The 19,527-nt window shown below is 40.0% G+C and overlaps 1 protein-coding gene across 6 annotated transcripts in view; it reads left to right on the top strand.

The window, feature by feature from the left end:
* rptor (regulatory associated protein of MTOR, complex 1) overlaps positions 1 to 19,527 on the top strand; it is a 442,693-nt gene that overhangs the window by 315,924 nt on the left and 107,242 nt on the right. For all 6 annotated transcript variants that reach the window (XR_009818028.1, XR_009818029.1, XM_061988411.1 and 3 more), the window contains exon 25: positions 70 to 180. Coding sequence is in view for 4 of the 6 variants with exons in the window: in XM_061988411.1 (XP_061844395.1) it covers positions 70 to 180 (111 nt within the window). In the remaining 2 variants the exon portion in view is untranslated. The remainder of the gene's footprint in view (positions 1 to 69; positions 181 to 19,527) is intronic.

Here is a 19,527-nt window from a genome sequence, read left to right on the forward strand (position 1 = left end):
AGGTGCGTGACATGTTTTTAGCAACAAATCAAAATGTTGTTCATCTTTCGGGTGTGATTGCTGATTCAGGGTGCTGAAGACGGAGACGAGCCTTGTGGGCACAGAAACTACATCAGCGCCACCCTCCAGACAGGTCTTTGCGATTGGAGTGCCAAGTACTTTGCTCAGCCAGTCACCAAGGTAGTAACCACTTTCTTCATGCTCATCTGTCTCTTTAGATGTCTTCTATACAGGGGTTCCTATACTGTATGTTATTGTATAAAGTATATGTCATTTAACATTTTAATTTGTTTCTAATTAAAATTGTCATAAAACTATTACTTATGACAACTCTTCGATAAATTCAAAGACCAGCAACATTGCTAATTTTCTAGAAAAGCAAGCTAGCGTGCCAATTGTTGACTTGCTTAATTTCTAACATGAATACAAGGCACATTAATGTCTATCCCTATTACAAATGTCATTTCCCAATCTAAACTTGTACAAAATCCAAAACCAGTGAAGTTGGCACGTTGTGTAAATGGTGAATAAAAACAGAATGCAATGATTTGTAAATCCTTTTCAACCTATATTCAATTAAATAGACCGCAAAGACAAGATACTTAACGTTTGAAATGGTAACTTTGTTATTTTTTGCAAATATTAGCTCATTTGGATTTTGATGCCATGCAACGTTTTTCAAAAAAGCTGGCACAAGTGGCAAAAAAGACTGAGTAAGTTGAGGAATGCTCATCAAAGACTTATTTGGAACATCCCACAGGTGAACAGGCTAATTGGGAACAGGTGGGTGCCATGATTGGGTATAAAAGCAGCTTCCATGAAATGCTCAGTCATTCACAAACAAGGATAGGGCGAGGGTCACCACTTGTCAACAAATGCGTCAGCAAATTGTTTAAGAACAACATTTCTCAACGAGCTATTGCAAAGAATTTAGGGATTTCACCATCTATGGTCCATAATATCATCAAAAGGTTCAGAGAATCTTTTGAAATCACTGCACGTAAGCAGCAAGACTGAAAACTAACATTGAATGCCCATGACCTTTGATCCCTCAGACGGTACTGCATCAAAAACTGACATCGGTGTGTAAAGGATATCACCACATGGGCTGAGGAACACTTCAGAAAACCACTGTCAGAAACTACAGTTTGTCACTACATCTGTAAGTGCAAGTTTAAACTATAATATGCAAAGCGAAAGCCATTTATCAACAACACCCAGAAACGCCGTCGGCTTCGCTTGGCCCGAGCTCATCTAAGAATGGACTGATGCAAAGTGGAAACGTGTTCTGTGGTCTGACGAGTCCACATTTCAAATTGTTTTTGGAAACTGTGGATGTCGTGTCCTCTGGACCAAAGAGGAAAAGAACCATCCGGATTGTTATAGGCGCAAAGTTCAAAAGCCAGCATCTGTGATGGTATAAGGGTGTATTATTGCCCAAGGCATGGGTAACTTACACATCTGTGAAGGCACTATTAATGCTGAAAGGTACATACAGGTTTTGGAGTATGTTGCCATCCAAGCAAGGTCTTTTTCATGGACGCCCCTGCTTGTTTCAGCAAGACAATGCCAAGCCACATTCTGCACGTGTTACAACAGCGTGGCGTCATAGTAAAAGAGCGTGGGTACTAGACTGGCCTGCCTGTAGTCCATACCTGTCTCCCATTAAAAATGTGTGGCGCAATATGAAGCCTAAAATACCACAACGGAGACCCCGGACTGTTGAACAACTTAAGCTGTACATCAAGCAAGAATGGGAAAGAATTCCATCTGAAAAGCTTCAAAAATTGGTCTCCTCAATTCCCAAACGTTTACTGAGTGTTGTTAAAAGGAAAGGCCATGTAACACAGTGGTAAAAATGCCCCTGTGACAACTTTTTTGCAATGTGTTGCTGCCCTTAAATTCTAAATTAATGATTACTTGCCAAAAAAAATTTAGTTTCTCAGTTCGAACATTAAATATCTTGTCTTTGCAGTCTATTCAATTGAGTATAAGTTGAAAAGGATTTACAAATCATTGTATTCTGTTTTTATTTACCATTTACACAACGTGCAAACTTGTTTGCATATTGTATGAGCAGACTGTATATGTAACTCCACTTTGATAAAACAGGACTACACTAAAATTGGCACACATAATATACAATAAAATAACATGATAAAATAATAGTGTAATAAAAACTGTCATTTATGCCAAAAACAATTAGATAATTGTACAAGTAACAAACATGATACATAAAACATGTCATATACTAATCCATGCTAAAATTATTATGTTCATATAAAATTAGAAAAAATTTAAAAACATTTTTACATTTTTAGTCATATTGTGTATATTGATTTGTTTGTATTATGTTCTTATAACACTTGCATTTGTGTCGTCTAGACTTTAGGTACACCTTGTATAGGATATACATGTCTGTTAAAATTCCCTTATTCTTGGGTGCTTGATGATTTGTAAGTAATGCCATAAAATATAATACTACATTTGTACAGTACATAGAACGCACACAAAGAGGAAAAGCTTTACATTCATTCCGCTTTCCACACAAAAATATGTTGAGCATGGCAGGTGATGTTCAACAAGCTGATTTGTTGCTTGGCAATTACATCAAAGTTAACGGAATTAAATTTACTTGTCTGTGTTTGAATGGTCGTTTTAGAAACGATATAAATTGAGTGCTTCAGAAGACAGCAGTGGCGGACCAGTCAGTGTGAAAAAGTACCTGCTGCTTTGCTGAATAATTTAACTCTTTGACTTCCATAGCTTAACATTTTCCCACGAGAAATTAAAGGTTATAGAAGTGACAAAGTTTGTAATATAACAACTACTTGCTGTCGGTTTGAATTATTTGAGTACACAATTCAATACACAGGAGGTCCTTGGTCTACATATTAGTTGTGTCCCTAAGACTGAACTTGTACCTAAATTATACCCAGAGGTGATAGAGGAGGCCAAAACTCTACTAAATAAGAGTACCGTCACTTTAACGCAGTGCTTCCCAGTTATTTTCTGTCATGACCCAACCAGTCGACAGAAATGTCATTACGACCCCAGAGCAAATGAGATTTATTTATTTGTGGTGATTCCCATTAGCTTTGCTTATGAAAAAACCCCAACTATGGGCAAAATCTAATCAAATCAGATTCGACTATTAAAATATTAGTCGTACACAGGTGTACAATAGTCATCTGAATAATATCATAATAAAGAACAAATAAAACAAGGAATGTCTCCAAAAAGGAGCAGGGAAATGTTCACTCAAATTACAATATTCTTAGTCCCAAAGATAGCTACCTTACTTGTTTCTCCATAATAATCAATCCTCCTCTGGCAGGAGTTTGTCTGTCGTCAGGGTTATCATGGACAACACTACTGCCCTGCGCTGAGGTATGTCACGGGCACAGGCGCAGGGCTGCAAACCAGCACTAAAAGTCCCTCATCATCAAAAAGACTAGATGCTAGGGTTGTCTCGATACCAATATTTTGGTAACGGTACCGGTACCAAAATATTTTTCGATACTTTTCTAAATAAAGGGGACCACAAAAAATTGCATTATTGGCTTTATTTTAACAAAAAATCTTAGGGTACATTAAACATATGTTTCTTATTGCAAGTTTGTCCTTAAATAAAATAGTGAACATACTAGACAACTTGTATTTTAGTAGTAAGTACGCAAATAAAGGCTCCTAATTTAGGTGCTGACATATGCAGTAACATATTGTGTCATTTATCATTCTATTATTTTGTCAAAATTATAAAAAAACAAGCTGTAAAAATGGATTATTAATCTACTTGTTCATTTACTGTTAATATCTGCCTATTTTCTGTTTCAACATGTTCTATCTACACTTCTGTTAAAATGTAGTAATCACTTATTCTTCTGTTGTTTGGATACTTTACATTAGTTTTGGATGATACCACAAATTTAGGTATCTATCCAATACCAAGTAGTTACAGGATCGTACATTGGTCATAATTTAAGTTGTCATGTGTCCAGGGACATATTTCCTGAGTTTATGAATATAATGTGATTTTTTTTTCTTATAAAAAATATTTTGTGACAATAAAATCATAATTATAATCATGTAATCATAATAGTATCGACTAGATACGCTCCTGTACTTGGTATCATTACAGTGGATGTCAGGTGTAGATCCACCCATGGCGTTTGTTTACATTGTGACGGTGGTGAGCTACGGTGTGTAGTGAAACATGTTTAGCTATTCCTCGTCCTGCAGGGATGATACTTGTAAGAAACTTACTTTATTAGTCGCCATGGAGACGAGGATTAGTGATTTAGAAGTAGCTAAAACACTGCCGACTGCGGATGGACATTAGCTGCTAGCTAGGTAGCCATGTTCTAAAGCACCTCTTCCTGAGGGCGTTTCAGTGTTATAACTTCACCTTTATCGTTAGTTTTTCAGCCAAAATGCGTCCGTTCTCCCTTTTCTGTCTACACACTGTGTCTGCTTGTATGTACTCCGTGATTGTGCGCTGCCGAACATGCTCCTCTGCTTGTAAAACCAGCAAAGTCATGACGTGACGACGGCGACCTGTAAAAAAAAAAAAATGGCGAACTGGTACTTTTCAAACAGAGTATAGTACCGTTTTTGATTCATTAGTACCGCGATACTATACTAGTACTGCTATACCGTACACCCTACTTGACGCACAACATTTATTCCTGACGCTCTCAGGCCAAGTGGACGCAGACATTGTCTAGACGACACATTTCCCCATCAAACAAGGGAAGTATTGTATGAGAGACATTATTCTCCTACAGTATCTGATAACATGACTTCATAAGACAAGGAGTTTATGTTTGGATCCAAATATTCTGTTCACTTTGCTGGTTCTACTCGGGTCATTGCACAGTGCATGATGAACTCAAGATCCCACAGGTGATTTGTCACTGTCATGGATTCTCTGACAGCTTGACAACGTCTGTGCAAACATATCTGGTGGTCGTCTATGTACAAGAAATATTATTTTGATCCATAAAGAAGCAGCTTCCTTTGGCCGTGGTAAACAACTTTTTTCCTGGTCTCTTACTAAGCCCCGTTTAAGTAATTTAGTTTGGGACTTGCTTTTTTCTACTCCTATTCTCTCCCCCATGTTTACCATTTTTCCTACATTTTTTAGAGGTGCCGCCCATGTGGCGACCCGATCAGTGTTCCCGTTCTGTCTGTTCTTGGACGGTTTTGTACTGAAAATGTAATTTCATGGTACCTTTTTAGCGCAATGACTGTAGTGACGATAAAGTTCCATCCATTCCATCCATCCAAACCGCAATGTGGAAGTACGTGATTGAGGGGTCGATAGTTCTAATCCGACCACCCTCTGAATGTCAGCATACTGAAATTGTATTTCTGAAGGTTCAAATTAACCCTTAGACTGGAACTGCAGCTTTCAAGAGAAAGAGTATGGGCCTGATTACTCTTCTGATGTCCTCTCAAACAACTGTCCTTAAATACCTTTTACACGAAGACACTTACTCTTTTGCTGGCCCCACTATGAACTGGACTCTTACAATATTATGTCAGACCCACTCGACATCCATTGCATTCGGTCTCCCCTAGAGGGGGGGTGGAGGGTTACCCACATATGCGGTCCTCTCCAAGGTTTCTCATAGTCATTCACATCGACGTCCCACTGGGGTGAGTTTTTCCTTGCCCTTATGTGGGCTCTGTACCGAGGATGTCGTTGTGGCTTGTGCAGCCCTTTGAGACACTTGTGATTTAGGGCTATATAAATAAACATTGATTGATTGATTGATTGATACTCTTTGAAGTTCTAGCCTTGGGGCAGGCCAGTTTGGACAAAGCCCAGTTTTTTGTTTGGCCAGTCAACCTATTTCCTGACCTTATTCCTCTGCTCAGTTTGAGACGGGTGTCCGCTGACCCCTGGCCTCTACTCCTACCTGTGGGGGCTCCTGCCAGTTGTCGCTTAAGTGTTTACACTTCCTCCTAAACTCCAACTGCTGCTATCCTTTAAGTTCCCCAATGTCCTGGGGGGGAAAGCCATCACTCTCTGGATGAGCTGTGATGGACATCTGCACCCGAAGCTATCTAAGGGCATATTTCCTAATAGAATAATCTTCTAAAAGATTCTGTGACCTAATACGAATACATGCTAGTTCACAATCATGAAATAAAAATGCACACGGTATAATTTACCACACCTGGCTTAGGCAATTGGTTACCCTGCTGACCAGCTGCCTGTCCCCATTGTTCCACACTTGCTGGCCTCCTGTCTGCTGCTAAGCTCTCTTGCTTCCGGTGTACGCTGACCTCCTTCAGCTTCACCAAAGCTTGACTCATCCCTGGGATGAGTCAAAAGTCACGTCCAAGACCTCCATTTTTAGTGAATCGCTACGGCCCGTGAGGTTCAGCTGCAAGCCCTCCAACCTGAGATTGTGAGTCCCTTCACACAGCCAGATGAGGAACTTAAGCTGAGGTTATTTACCACACAAGTCTCATCCGACAGGGCAGTGTTGCGAGGTCCCGAGTCCATCTTCTTCCCTATTTCCTCCAAAATGTCTGCTTGGTACGCAGGCAGCAGTGTAAGTGCATTTACAGCACAAACAGACAAAGCTGTGTATTTGTCTGACCTCTGGAGGATGGAGCCAATCCATTATGCTTGGTAGAGGACTATTGGAGAAGGCTGACATAGATCAGCGGTTAGAATGAAAATGATAGGACACTGAAAGTTCCACTTGTTGAGATTCAGCCCACACCAACACACCCATTGTATCCTCTACAGTTGTGGTCAAAAGTTTACATACACTTGTAAAGAACATAATGTCATGGCTATCTTGATTTTCCAATAATTTCTACAACTCTTATTTGTTTGTGATACAGTGATTGGAGCACATACTTTGTCTGCAAAAAAAATTCATGAAGTTTGGTTTTTAATGAATTTATTATGGGTCTACTGTAAGGATGTCCGATAATGGCGTTTTGCCGATATTCCGATATTGTCCAACTCTTTAATTACCGATACCGATATCAACCGATACCGATATCAACCGATATATACAGTCGTGGAATTAACACATTATTATGCCTAATTTGGACAACCAGGTATGGTGAAGATAAGGTACTTTTAAAAAAATTAATAAAATAAAATAAGATAAATTCAAAACATTTTCTTGAATAAAAACGAAAGTAAAACAATATAAAAACAGTTACATTGAAACTTTAATTAATGAAAATTAGTAAAATGAACTGTTAAAGGTTAGTACTATTAGTGGACCAGCATCACGCACAATCAGGTGTGCTTACGGACTGTATCCCTTGCAGACTGTATTGATATATATTGATATATAATGTAGGAACCAGAATATTAACAACAGAAAGAAACAACCCTTTTGTGTGAATGAGTGTAAATGGGGGAGAAAGGTTTTTTTGGGTTGGAGCACTAATTGTAAGTGTATCTTGTGTTTTTTATGTTGATTTAATAAAAAAAAACCAAAAAAACGATACCGATAATAAAAAAAAAACGATACCGATAATTTCCGATATTACATTTTAACGCATTTATCGGCGGAGATGATAATATCGGCAGGCCGATATTATCATCTCTAGTCTATTGAAAATTAACTTTCCTCCAGAAGGTCTTATCTTTGTCCATGTGATGTCAGATGAAACAAAAATTGAGCTGTTTGGCCACAATACCCAGCAATGTGTTTGGAGGAGAAAAGGTGAGGCCTTTAATCCCAGGAACACCAAGCCTACCGTCAAGCATGGTGGTGGTAGTATTATGCTCTGGGCCTGTTTTGCTGCAAATAGAACTGGTGCTTTACAGAGAGTAAATGGGACAATGAAAAAGGAGGTTTACCTCTAAATTCTTCAGGACAACCTAAAATCATCAGCCCGGAGGTTTGGTCTTGGGCGCAGTTGGGTGCTCCAACAGGACAATGACCCCAAACACACGTCAAAAGTGGTAAAGGAATGGCTAAACCAGGCTGGAATTAAGGTTTTAGAATGGCCTACACAAAGTCCTGACTTAAACTTGTGGACAATGCTGAAGAAACAAGTCCATGTCAGAAAAAAACAACAAATTTAGCTGAACTGCATCAATTTTGTCAACAGGAGTGGTCAAAAATTCAAGCAGAAGCTTGTGGATGGCTACCAAAAGCACCTTATTGCAGTGAAACTTGCCAAGGACATGTAAGCAAATATTAACATTGCTGTATGTATACTTTTGACCCAGCAGATTTGCTCACATGTTCAGTAGACCCATAATAAATTGATAAAAGAACCAAACTTCATGATTGTTTTTTGTGACCAACAAGTATGTGCTCCAATCACTCTATCACAAAAAAATAAGAGTTGTAGAAATTATTGGAAACTCAAGACAGCCATGACATTATGTTCTTTACAAGTGTATGTAAACTTTTGACCACAACTGTACTACATACCGGTACATGCCAGTACACTGAGAAGAAGTTATGTTTTGATGTCAGCTGGGCGGGGATATACCATTTGTGGGGGAGAGGGTCCGGGCCTGAAATGGACGCACCATATGGTGCAGGGATGCAGCCTCTACACTTTGATGCTATAAAGACAAAGTAATCAAGCAAAAGTTAGTTATTTGGAACTAAAGTAGAGTAGGTAACTGCGTCCAAAACGTATCCGTGTTTGCTGGTCTCTGAACAGTTCAACAATTACCCACCGTTAACTCAGACTAGCTGAAAGAGCTTAGTGTAGTTCCCAGATGGGAAGGATATGAGAACCGCAGGAGTAGTTGACAGGGAAGGAATGATTTGAGTCAACCAAAAAAAGAAACAGAGGAATGGTTAAAGTGAATCTCTAAATATCTTTGTAGAATGATCATGCATTTGTTACCAGCAAAAAGAGTGAGGTTTGTGGGTGGAGACATTCTGAACACAGTATATTTAAAAAAAGCAGTTGGCATGTGAAGTAGGAGGGAGAAGTGAAGTAGACATTTTGATGGAAAGCAAGAAGCCAGGAGATGCAAAGATGGAAAAGTCAAGTAAATCTATAGCACACTGCAGTGGAAGAAGACAGAAAAGGCTGCAGGAGGCGATGAAAGCAGGGAGGTGATTGGATGGGCAGGGGAGTGAGGACTGAGTGAAAGCAGAGGAGATTATGCTGCCTCTGCAACATTTGGAGTGCTGTCATAAAGCTCCACTCGCATACAAAACCCTGTAGGTGTGTGTGAGTGCACCTCCAAGTCTGAACACAGCACATCATTTTAATGGTGTGCGTTAATGTAATTTGGGGAGACCAAAATTAGTTCCCGTTCTCAAAGCTGGTGGCTTGTTGTTGTGATGACAAGCATATCAGAATCAGAATCAGAATCACTTTATTAATCCCGGAGGGAAAATTAAGATTTTCAGCACAATATTATATTACATGAAGCGTGATTTAGCATTCGTGGCACCGGAAAATATGCTGATATTTGATTAAAAAAACAAAAAAAAAAACACTTATGATTTTCTACTACCTCAGAAAGTGTGTACATCCCTCAGATTTCTGCATATATGTTATGATGCTGATGGGACAGCCCCAAAGAAATTACACTTTGATACATTTTAAAGTACTCCGTATTCATCTAACAATATACATTTTTGTTTCCATGACTTAATTTTTTTACTTGTCAGACCACAGAACACTTTTTCACTTTGCATCAGTCCATCTTAGATGAGCTCGGGCCCAGCAAAGCCGGCGGCGTTTCTGGGTGTTGTTGATAAATGGCTTTCGCTTTGCATAGTAGAGTTTTAACTTTCACTTACAGATGTAGCGACCAACTGTAGTTAATGACAGTGGTTTTCTGAAGTGTTCCTGAGTCCATGTGGGGATATCCTTTACACATTGATGTCGCTTTTTGATGCAGCACCGCATGAGGGATCCAAGGTCACGGGCATTCAATGTTGGATTTCAGCCTTGCCGCTTACGTGCAGTGATTTCTCCAGATTCTCTGAACCTTTTAATGATATTACAGACCGTAGATGGTGAAATCCTTTAAATTCCTTGCAAGCAGACTCAAATTATTTTGTGATTTATTTTATACGTTAGGCTAAGCCACAGCGCCTCAAATGTTATCTTTATTTTGTAAACTGAATTTATTAGGAAAAACATGAAAAAAAAGAAGTATTTTCTGACAATAGCTGGTTGAGAAATGTTGTTTTTAAACTGTTGGACAATTTGCTCACGCATTTGTTCACAAAGTGGTGACCCTCGCCCCATCCTTGTTTGTGAATGACTGAGCAATTAATAGAAGCTGCTTTTATACCCAATCATGGCATCCACCTGTTCCCAATTAGCCTGTTCACCTGTGGGATGTTCCAAATAAGTGTTTGATGAGCATTCCTCAACTTTCTCAGTCTTTTTTGCAACTTGTGCCAGCTTTTTTGAAACATGTTGCAGGCATCAAATTCCAAATGAGCTATTATTTGCAAAACATAACAACGTTTCTCAGTTCAAACTTAAAGTATCTTTTCTTTGCCGTCTACTCAATTGAATATAGGTTGTAAAGGATTTGCAAATCATTGTATTTTGTTTTTATTTACGATTTACACAACGTGCCAACTTCACTGGTTTTGTATTCTGCCCTAGTAATCTCGGAACCTTTTGCAACTAGCAAGGATCCACTGTATTTTGATACATTTGTGAAGTAAATAACATTTCTGAGAGACCACAATAATGATGAATTTGAAATTATATTTTGTAATATTCAACATGCTGTTGAATTGAATTACCAGTATAATGGTTTTTAAAATTTGGCCAAAGGGCCGAAAAAAAGGGTATACGTAAGCAAGTAAACAAACAAATATGTGATTGAATATTAGATAAGGTAATAGTCTGCATGACAATACATGGAAAAGCGGAATAATGTTCATTTGAAAGACACTGTTGAATTTGATATTGAAATCAAGTTGAATGTTAAGCTTTAGGGAAGTAGCAAAATAAAGGAAGTGAAAATACAGTAGGGAAGGGATGCATATGGCTTCATTTTTGGGTGGATCTTGCGTGTGAGGAAGGTGGTTAATCATTTTGCAACGCACTGCTAAAAAAGTGTGCCACTTTCCATAGCATGTGACGCTGTGGTCAAAGTCGGAATTGCCACAAAACACATTTTAAGATATTCAACACTCTACTGCCATCTGGGGGCTTGAGTGGATAGTGCACCTCCCTAATTTGTCACGTTTCATGTGTCAGATAAACCGCGACGAATGGGACCATATTAATCTCCTTCCTATTGTAACATTAGACTAACTAATGGTTTTTACTACCGTATTTTCCGGACCATAGGGTGCACCGGATTATAAGGCGCACTGCCAATGAATGGTCTATTTTCGATCTTTTTTCATATATAAAGCACATTATAGGGCGCATTAAAGGAGTCATATTATTTATTTATTTTTCTAAATGTAAAACACTTCCTTGTGGTCTACATAACATGTGATGGTGGTTCTTTGGTTAAAATGTTGCATAGATGACGTTTTATAGATCATCCTCAAGTCGCTTTCTTACAGTCGCTTCAGGATGCGCCGTTTTGTGGGCGGTCTTATTTACGTGGCTCATCTTCGACAGCGTCTTCTCCCCGTCATCTTTGTTGTAGCGGTGTAGCGTGCAAGGACGGGAGTGGAAGAAGTGTCAAAAGATGGCGCTAACTGTTTTAATGACATTCAAACTTTACTTCAATCAATAACGGAGCAGCATCTCCTCATCCGGAAACAACAATGTCGGAAATGTGTCCCGTGAAAAACCGTCCGACCGGAACTCTCTAATAACTAAAGTCCCTTAGGTGAATAATGTCAACTCACTACACCGGTATGTTTTAGCGCTTTCATGGCGAGTTTACTGACAGATATAAGTAAGAACTTTACACTACTTTATATTAGAAATGGCAACAGCAGAGGATGAATGTCCCATAACAAGAAGATAGAGAAAAAGAAGAAGCTTATCGACTACCGTGTCATCACGGACTACAACGGCGGATGCGCGCAATTTTCCAGGATTTATGCAGATCCCAAATACAGATCAGCAGGTACCAGAAGGTAAAAAAAGTTGATTTTGCATAATATTGCGAAACAAAACGCCAGATAATATGTCTTACCTTATACACACATCATAATAATACTCCTATGTTAAATGCTCAGATTCTCCATCAAGCGGTGTGGCTTCATAGCTTACCAAAGTCGTACTAAAACATGTTGATAGATTTTTGAGCGCTGTGTGTAATGTTTTATATTTTCAATGGTACATATAACATTTTGTTGTTGTTTACTTGAGTCATATTGCCATCATAGTGCAGTCTACACGTATCTCTTATGTTTGACTGCCATCTACTGGTCACACTTATCACTACACCATGTACCAAATAAAATTGCTTCGAGGTCGGTAAGCAAAACCAGAATTATTCCGTACATTTGGTGCACCGGGCTATAAGGCACACTGTCGAGTTTTGAGTGAAAAAAAAAAGGATTTTATAGTCCGGAAAATACGGTACTTACTGGCATTCAGATGATTTCCTCCCTCCTTGAATCAGCTGTGTGTTGTTTACCTGCTGGACAACCACAAAAAACAAACATGCACCAAGACGTACAACGAAAACTAACAATTAAGAAACACCAAAATGTCCAGTATGAGCTTTACACAAGCTCATGCTCCTTTGTGATCAACTTTCTTTCAAAGCCTGTTCATCCTGCAGTGACGCTAGAATGCATAGAACCTCTAAAGTTAAAGTTAAAGTACCAATGATTGTCACACACACACTAGGTGTGGTGAAACTATCCTCTGCATTTGACCCATCACCCTTGATCACCCCCTGTGAGGTGAGGGGAGCAGTGAGCAGCAGCGGTGGCCGCGCCCGGGAATCATTTTGGTGATTTTACCCCCAATTCCAACCCTTGATGCTGAGTGCAAAGCAGGGAGGTAATGGGTCCCACTTTTTAGTCTTTTGTATAGCTTCAGAAGATGTTGGAATTTTTTCAACATTTACAGTAGTTTAAAAAAATTAAATTTAAAAATAATTTTTGCCGTTGACAGCTTTTGTGGGGTTTCATTTTGTAAAAGTTGGGTGGGCCAGTTTTAAAAGTTTAACGGGCCATTTATGTCCCAGGCCTGGTAAAGCCTCAGTCTCAGATGTCTCACTTGGTACCAGCCAAGCTGTTTCTGCTCCAGGAGCACATTATATCCCATTGTTCCCTGCTAACTTGTGAATTAATCACATATGGACATTATGCTTGGGTGCTTACACTCCTTGGGCCATTTGTTATATCGGTAATTTCTCAGAACACAACCCTGGGAACCACTTCATCAGCTCGGCCATTTACCTTGACACACACACGCACACACATTATTCCTTGCTCTCCCCCAGCTATGGGAATAAGACAACAATGGCCTGACTACTAAATCCACCTCCCAACAGGCGCAGACAGCAAAGCTCAAAAGGTAGCAAGTTTGTGATACACACATCAAGCCACTGTGTTATTGCACACACACACACACAGTAAATGCATCCATGCAGAATGTATTGTTCACCTTTCAACATGCATACTGTGGACACAAGAAGTGCACCCTGTTTAGCATTCCTTACACATGGAGGAGCTTTACTGGAATGTGCTTGATCAGCACACACTTGAAAGTCACTCCGCTTGCTCTCCCTGTTGTACTGTAGCTCTGTCTGGCTGTCAAATGTGCATCGTAAAAGTATAGTGAGATGTTTTTAATTTTCTTTTGCTTTGTCAATGACATATCATGTAGAGTGCTCATTATGGTTCTCTAAAGTGAGAATCACTTTATGGTTATCAGTGGCGGACCGTGCGTTTCCCTTCAGTCATGTCCGACTTCAATGATTACCTCTCAAAATACCGTCATTTACTGTATGTCACCACATAACCATTGCTGAAGAAATACTATACAGAAGCACATTTATGCACTACTTCGCATTGAAGCACATCAACAGTGTATAAAACGGGTTATTTTCTGGCGCATTTAAAAATCAATAAACCCGCATCAGCAATTAAAACATATCTTATGTGGTACTGTCAAAATTGTAATTGCAAAAAAAAAATTAAACGTGAAAAAATAAAGAGATAAAATATTTGAACTCACAATTCGTAGCACCCATTTGACGCCAGTGGTGCCCCTCGTAGTCGGATGAATCGAGTGGAAATGGCGAGCATTTCCCCATTTCATTGCCGGTACAGCTGAGCTAGCTCCCGGGTTTGGCCGACGTCGTCTCACCTACTCAGTGGCCTAGTGGTTAGAGTGTCCGCCCTGAGATCGGTAGGTTGTGAGTTCAAACCCCGGCCGAGTCATACCAAAGACTATAAAAAAAATGGTACCCATTACCTCCCTGCTTGGCACTCAGCATCAAGGGTTGAAATTGGGGGTTAAATCACCAAAAATTATTACCGGGCGCGGCACCGCTGCTGCCCACTGCTCCCCTCACCTCCCAGGGGGTGAACAAGGGGATGGGTCAAATGCAGAGGACACATTTCACCACACCTAGTGTGTGTGTGACAATCATTGGTACTTTAACTTTAACTTAAGATGTAGTTTCTCTTTAAATATCCTTCTTGAAAATGGCCTTGCAAATATATATCTGCCAACTAATCAACCTTTTGTTCTCTTTCTTTGTGGGTTGAAGCACAACACTTCCTGCTTCCTGCTAAATTGCAACTTGTGATTGGATACTCACTTTGGAATGACAAGTGAGTTTCCAATCACAGTCTCGTTAACATCAGGCTACCTAGATAGGCTACTGGCAACAACTTCAATCAATCAATCAATGTTTATTTATATAGCCCTAAATCACAAGTGTCTCAAAGGGCTGCACAAGCCACAACGACATCCTCGGTACAGAGCCCACATAAGGGCAAGGAAAAACTCACCCCAGTGAGACGTCGATGTGAATGACTATGAGAAACCTTGGAGAGGACCGCATATGTGGGTAAACCCCCCCACCCCCTCTAGGGTAGACCGAAAGCAATGGATATCGAGTGGATCCAACATAATAGTGAGAGTCCAGTCCATGGTGGATCTAACATAATAGTGAGAGTCCAGTCCATAGTGGATCTAACATAATAGTGAGAGAGTCCAGTCCATAGTAGATCTAACATAATAGTGAGAGTCCAGTCCATAGTGGATCTAACATAATAGTTTGAGAGTCCAGTCCATAGTGGGGCCAGCAGGAAACCATCCCGAGCGGAGACGAGTCAGCAGCGCAGAGATGTCCCCAACCGATGCACAGGCGAGTGGTCCACCCCGGGTCCCGACTCTGGACAGCCAGCACTTCATCCATGGCCACCGGACCTGTGTAACTCCCCCTCCACAAGGGAGAGGGGGGCAGAGGAGAAAAGAAAAGAAATGGCAGATCAACTGGTCCAAAAAGGGGTGTCTATTTAAAGGCTAGAGTATACAAATGAGTTTTAAGATGCGACTTAAATGCTTCTACTGAGGTAGCATCTCTAACTGTTACCGGGAGGGCATTCCATAGTACTGGAGCCCCAATAGAAAACGCTCTATAGCCCGCAGACTTTTTTTGGGCTCTGGGAATCACTAATAAGCCAGAGTTCTTTGAACGCAGATTTCTTGCCGGGACATATGGTACAATACAATCGGCAAGATAGGCTGGAGCTAGACTGTGTAGTATTTTATACGTAAGTCGTAAAACCTTAAAGTCACATCTTAAGTGCACAGGAAGCCAGTGCAGGTGAGCCAGTATCGGTATATATATAGGTATATATGTATATAGGTATATCAAGGTATATACAGTATAGACGTAATATGATCAAACTTTCTTGTGCTTGTCAAAAGTCTAGCAGCCGCATTTTGTACCAACTGTAATCTTTGTGATCTGATCGGCTATCGCAACTGTCTATCAACTGTATGTGTCCTCAAATTCATCCGCTAACGGTCCCGGTGAGTATCCAATCACAGGACGCGTAAATGTCACGTTCAACGTGAGGCCAGCTAGAAGGCCTTACTGACAACAACTCCTGATCTGATTGGCTATCTCAAATATCTATCAACTGTATGTGTCCGTTCACTTACAGTGCACAGACGCCCGCATTGTTGATTCTGAAGGCCCCGGGCAGATTTGGTACAGCATGGCAACATAAGCTAGCTGAATTCTGATTGGATACAAACTAAAACTAAAAACAACAGCACTGGAAGGAGCATAATATGACATGAAGAGAATATGAATACTTTTAAATATTTAGGGAAAGTAAATACAAAATTACTTTTATCTTTAATTATGATCATGATTTCTGGTTATGTTAGGCCAGCAGAGAAGGCCTTGCTGGCCCTGACACCACACCACTGATGGTTATACAAGACAGAAGTATTTTTAATATGTACTGTATAGTGTCTCTCACACTGCACTGAAGATGTGGTTTCAAGACTGGCACCTTTGCTTATTTTTAGAAGAAACTCTTATTAATTTTTTTACTAGTGGGGGCACACGATTTTTATCAATGCCCCGCCCACTGTTGGCGCTTACATAATGCACTGCTTCTGGATGTATCGTATCAGGGGAACTGCACTTATTTTGGGATTTTGCCTATCATTAACAATCATTATGAAAGACAAGAACAAGCATGTATTTTTTTTTTCCATCATTCTAAAGACAAAAAAAACTTGTGAGTGGGAGCAATGTTCCCTCTAATTGTTCATGTGTGTGAGCAAACACACAAACTCCCTGAGCATTCAGTGGAGCACATGTGAGCAACATCACACGTGGCAATACCAGCAGCACACCTGTCTCAAACCAATCTTTTATAATAACACTCAAATGAGAGGAGTCATTTTCATGAGATTATTTTGGAATATTAGTGAGTTGGCCCACTTGTAATGAAAATAAAAGAAATCTTGTTTTTCATAAGCTATGGATTAGTATTGTACAATATGTCTGGGTGGGGGTCCTGCTTTGGAAATCACTTGTACCCCTTTCAGAGATCACATTTAGTTGCCCTTAAACATCCTCATGTTGCACAATGAAATGTAAGCATCGGATGAAGTGTGCATTCCTGTGACTTTCTCTAGTAACAGCATTCCATGATTAATATAAATAAATTAACATTAATAATAAATGACAGTAGAATAAGCACACGTATGACTGAGGAGTCATAGTGTAACTTTGTGTGGTGTTTGAGTTGTCCGACTTTTTGTGTGGCCATAAACGCACCAGTGGCTTAGTGGTATGCGTGTTGGTGACAGATGACAAGTTGGTTTTGGCCTGGTTTGTACGGCAGAAAATGACTCGTTTTTCGAGATAGAAGTTTTGTACTCATGTTTTTGGTGTGGTTATGGCCGAATATAAACAGCTTTGCTCAATAAAGTGATCGATATAATTCCTGTCCTCGAAGCATCTCGATGGACGTTACAATAATTGAACGGTGTTCAATTGAACGGTGTTGACGAATACCGTTAGGGCCGCTTGTTGTCACTGTCACTCAGAGTTGCATTTCAAAATTACACAGAATAAATGATGTGTTTATTTTGTTTAGAATTCAGATGGGATTTGATTTGGTGCGCGGCATATATTTGCTGTGCGCAGAGGACGCTTGAGCAGTGCGCAATTGCGCAGGCGCGCACCTTAGAGGGAGCGTTGAGTGGGAGTCACCATGGATGCCCTCAAAGCCCTCTAAAAAAAACTTCAAAACTCTCCAACATTTTATATACACAGTGCAAGTATGTACAGTACAGGCCAAAAGTTTGAACACACCTCATTCAATGTGTTTTCTTAATTTTCATGACTATTTACATTGTAGATTGTCACTGAAGGCATCAAAACTATGAATGAACACATGTGGAGTTATGTACTTAACAAAAAAAGGTGAAATAACTGAAAACGTGTTTTATATTCTAGTTTCTTCAAAATAGCCACCCTATGCTCTGATTACTGCTTTGCACACTCTTGGCATTCTCTCGATGAGCTTCAAGAGGTAGTCACCTAAAAGGGTTTTCACTTCACAGGTGTCATAGTTTTGATGCCTTCAGTGACAATCTACAATGTAAATAGTCATGAAAATAAAGAAAATGCATTGAAATGAGATGTGTCCAAACTTTCGGTCTGCACTGTATATAATGTAGTAGCAGACACATTCATAACAATATGTACAATATTTACCGGTTATTTTAAGCATCACCGGAACTTATTTCCTCGGCACATTTATTTCTGTACCATATCATAGCACTTCCGACTTCCGGCAACAAATGTGTGTTCCTGCTTCTTGAATCAAACGCGAGTATGTTCTAATTATGGCAGACTGGATAATAGAAGATGAAAACGACTATTTTTGTACAAATTAGGTTCATTTTTAAGCTGAATATACGGAGGGCAAACTGCTGACTCAGTGCAAATTTGGCGCCTGGAGCCAAGCGATGCCGACATAAATGGCGTGCTTTCCCAAAATCAACCGGCAAAAAACATTCCCGGCCAGCTGGACCAAACGAACAAATGTCCAACGTGTAAGTCACTTTATTATCGATCATGATACACGCAGCACATCATGCTTTTTATTTCAAACCCCGTTTCCATATGAGTTGGGAAATTGTGTTAGATGTAAATATAAACGGAATACAATGATTTGCAAATCATTTTCAACCCATATTCAGTTGAATATGCTACAAAGACAACATATTTGATGTTCAAACTGATAAACACTTTTTTTTTTTGCAAATAGTCATTAACTTTAGAATTTGATGCCAGCAACACGTGACAAAGAAGTTGGGAAAGGTGGCAATAAATACTGATAAAGTTGAGGAATGCTCATCAAACACTTATTTGGAACATCCCACAGGTGAACAGGAAAATTGGGAACAGGTGGGTGCCATGATTGGGTATAAAAGTAGATTCCATTAAATGCTCAGTCATTCACAAACAAGGATGGGGCGAGGGTCACCACTTTGTCAACAAATGCATAAGCAAATTGTTGAACAGTTTAAGAAAAACCTTTCTCAACCAGCTATTGCAAGGAATTTAGGGATTTCACCATCTACGGTCCGTAATATCATCAAAGGGGTTCAGAGAATCTGGAGAAATCACTGCACGTAAGCAGCTAAACCCGTGACCTTTAGCTGCTTGAGCGCCGTAGCGTGGCTGTACTGCATCAACAAGCGACATCAGTGTGCAAAGGATATCACCACATGGGCTCAGGAACACTTCAGAAACCCACTGTCAGTAACTACAGTTGGTCGCTACATCTGTAAGTGCAAGTTAAAACTCTCCTATGCAAGGCGAAAACCGTTTATCAACAACACCCGGAAACGCCATCGGCTTCGCTGGGCCTGAGCTCATCTAAGATGGACTGATACAAAGTGGAAAAGTGTTCTGTGGTCTGACGAGGCCACATTTCAAATTGTTTTTGGAAACTGTGGACGTCGTGTCCTCCGGACCAAAGAGGAAAAGAACCATCCGGATTGTTATACTGTAGGCGCAAAGTTGAAAAGCCTGCATCTGTGATGGTATGGGGGTGTATTAGTGCCCAAGGCATGGGTAACTTACACATCTGTGAAGGCGCCATTAATGCTGAAAGGTAC

Source organism: Nerophis lumbriciformis, linkage group LG27 (assembly GCF_033978685.3).
Source record: "Nerophis lumbriciformis linkage group LG27, RoL_Nlum_v2.1, whole genome shotgun sequence".
NCBI classification, from domain to species: Eukaryota; Metazoa; Chordata; class Actinopteri; order Syngnathiformes; family Syngnathidae; genus Nerophis; species Nerophis lumbriciformis.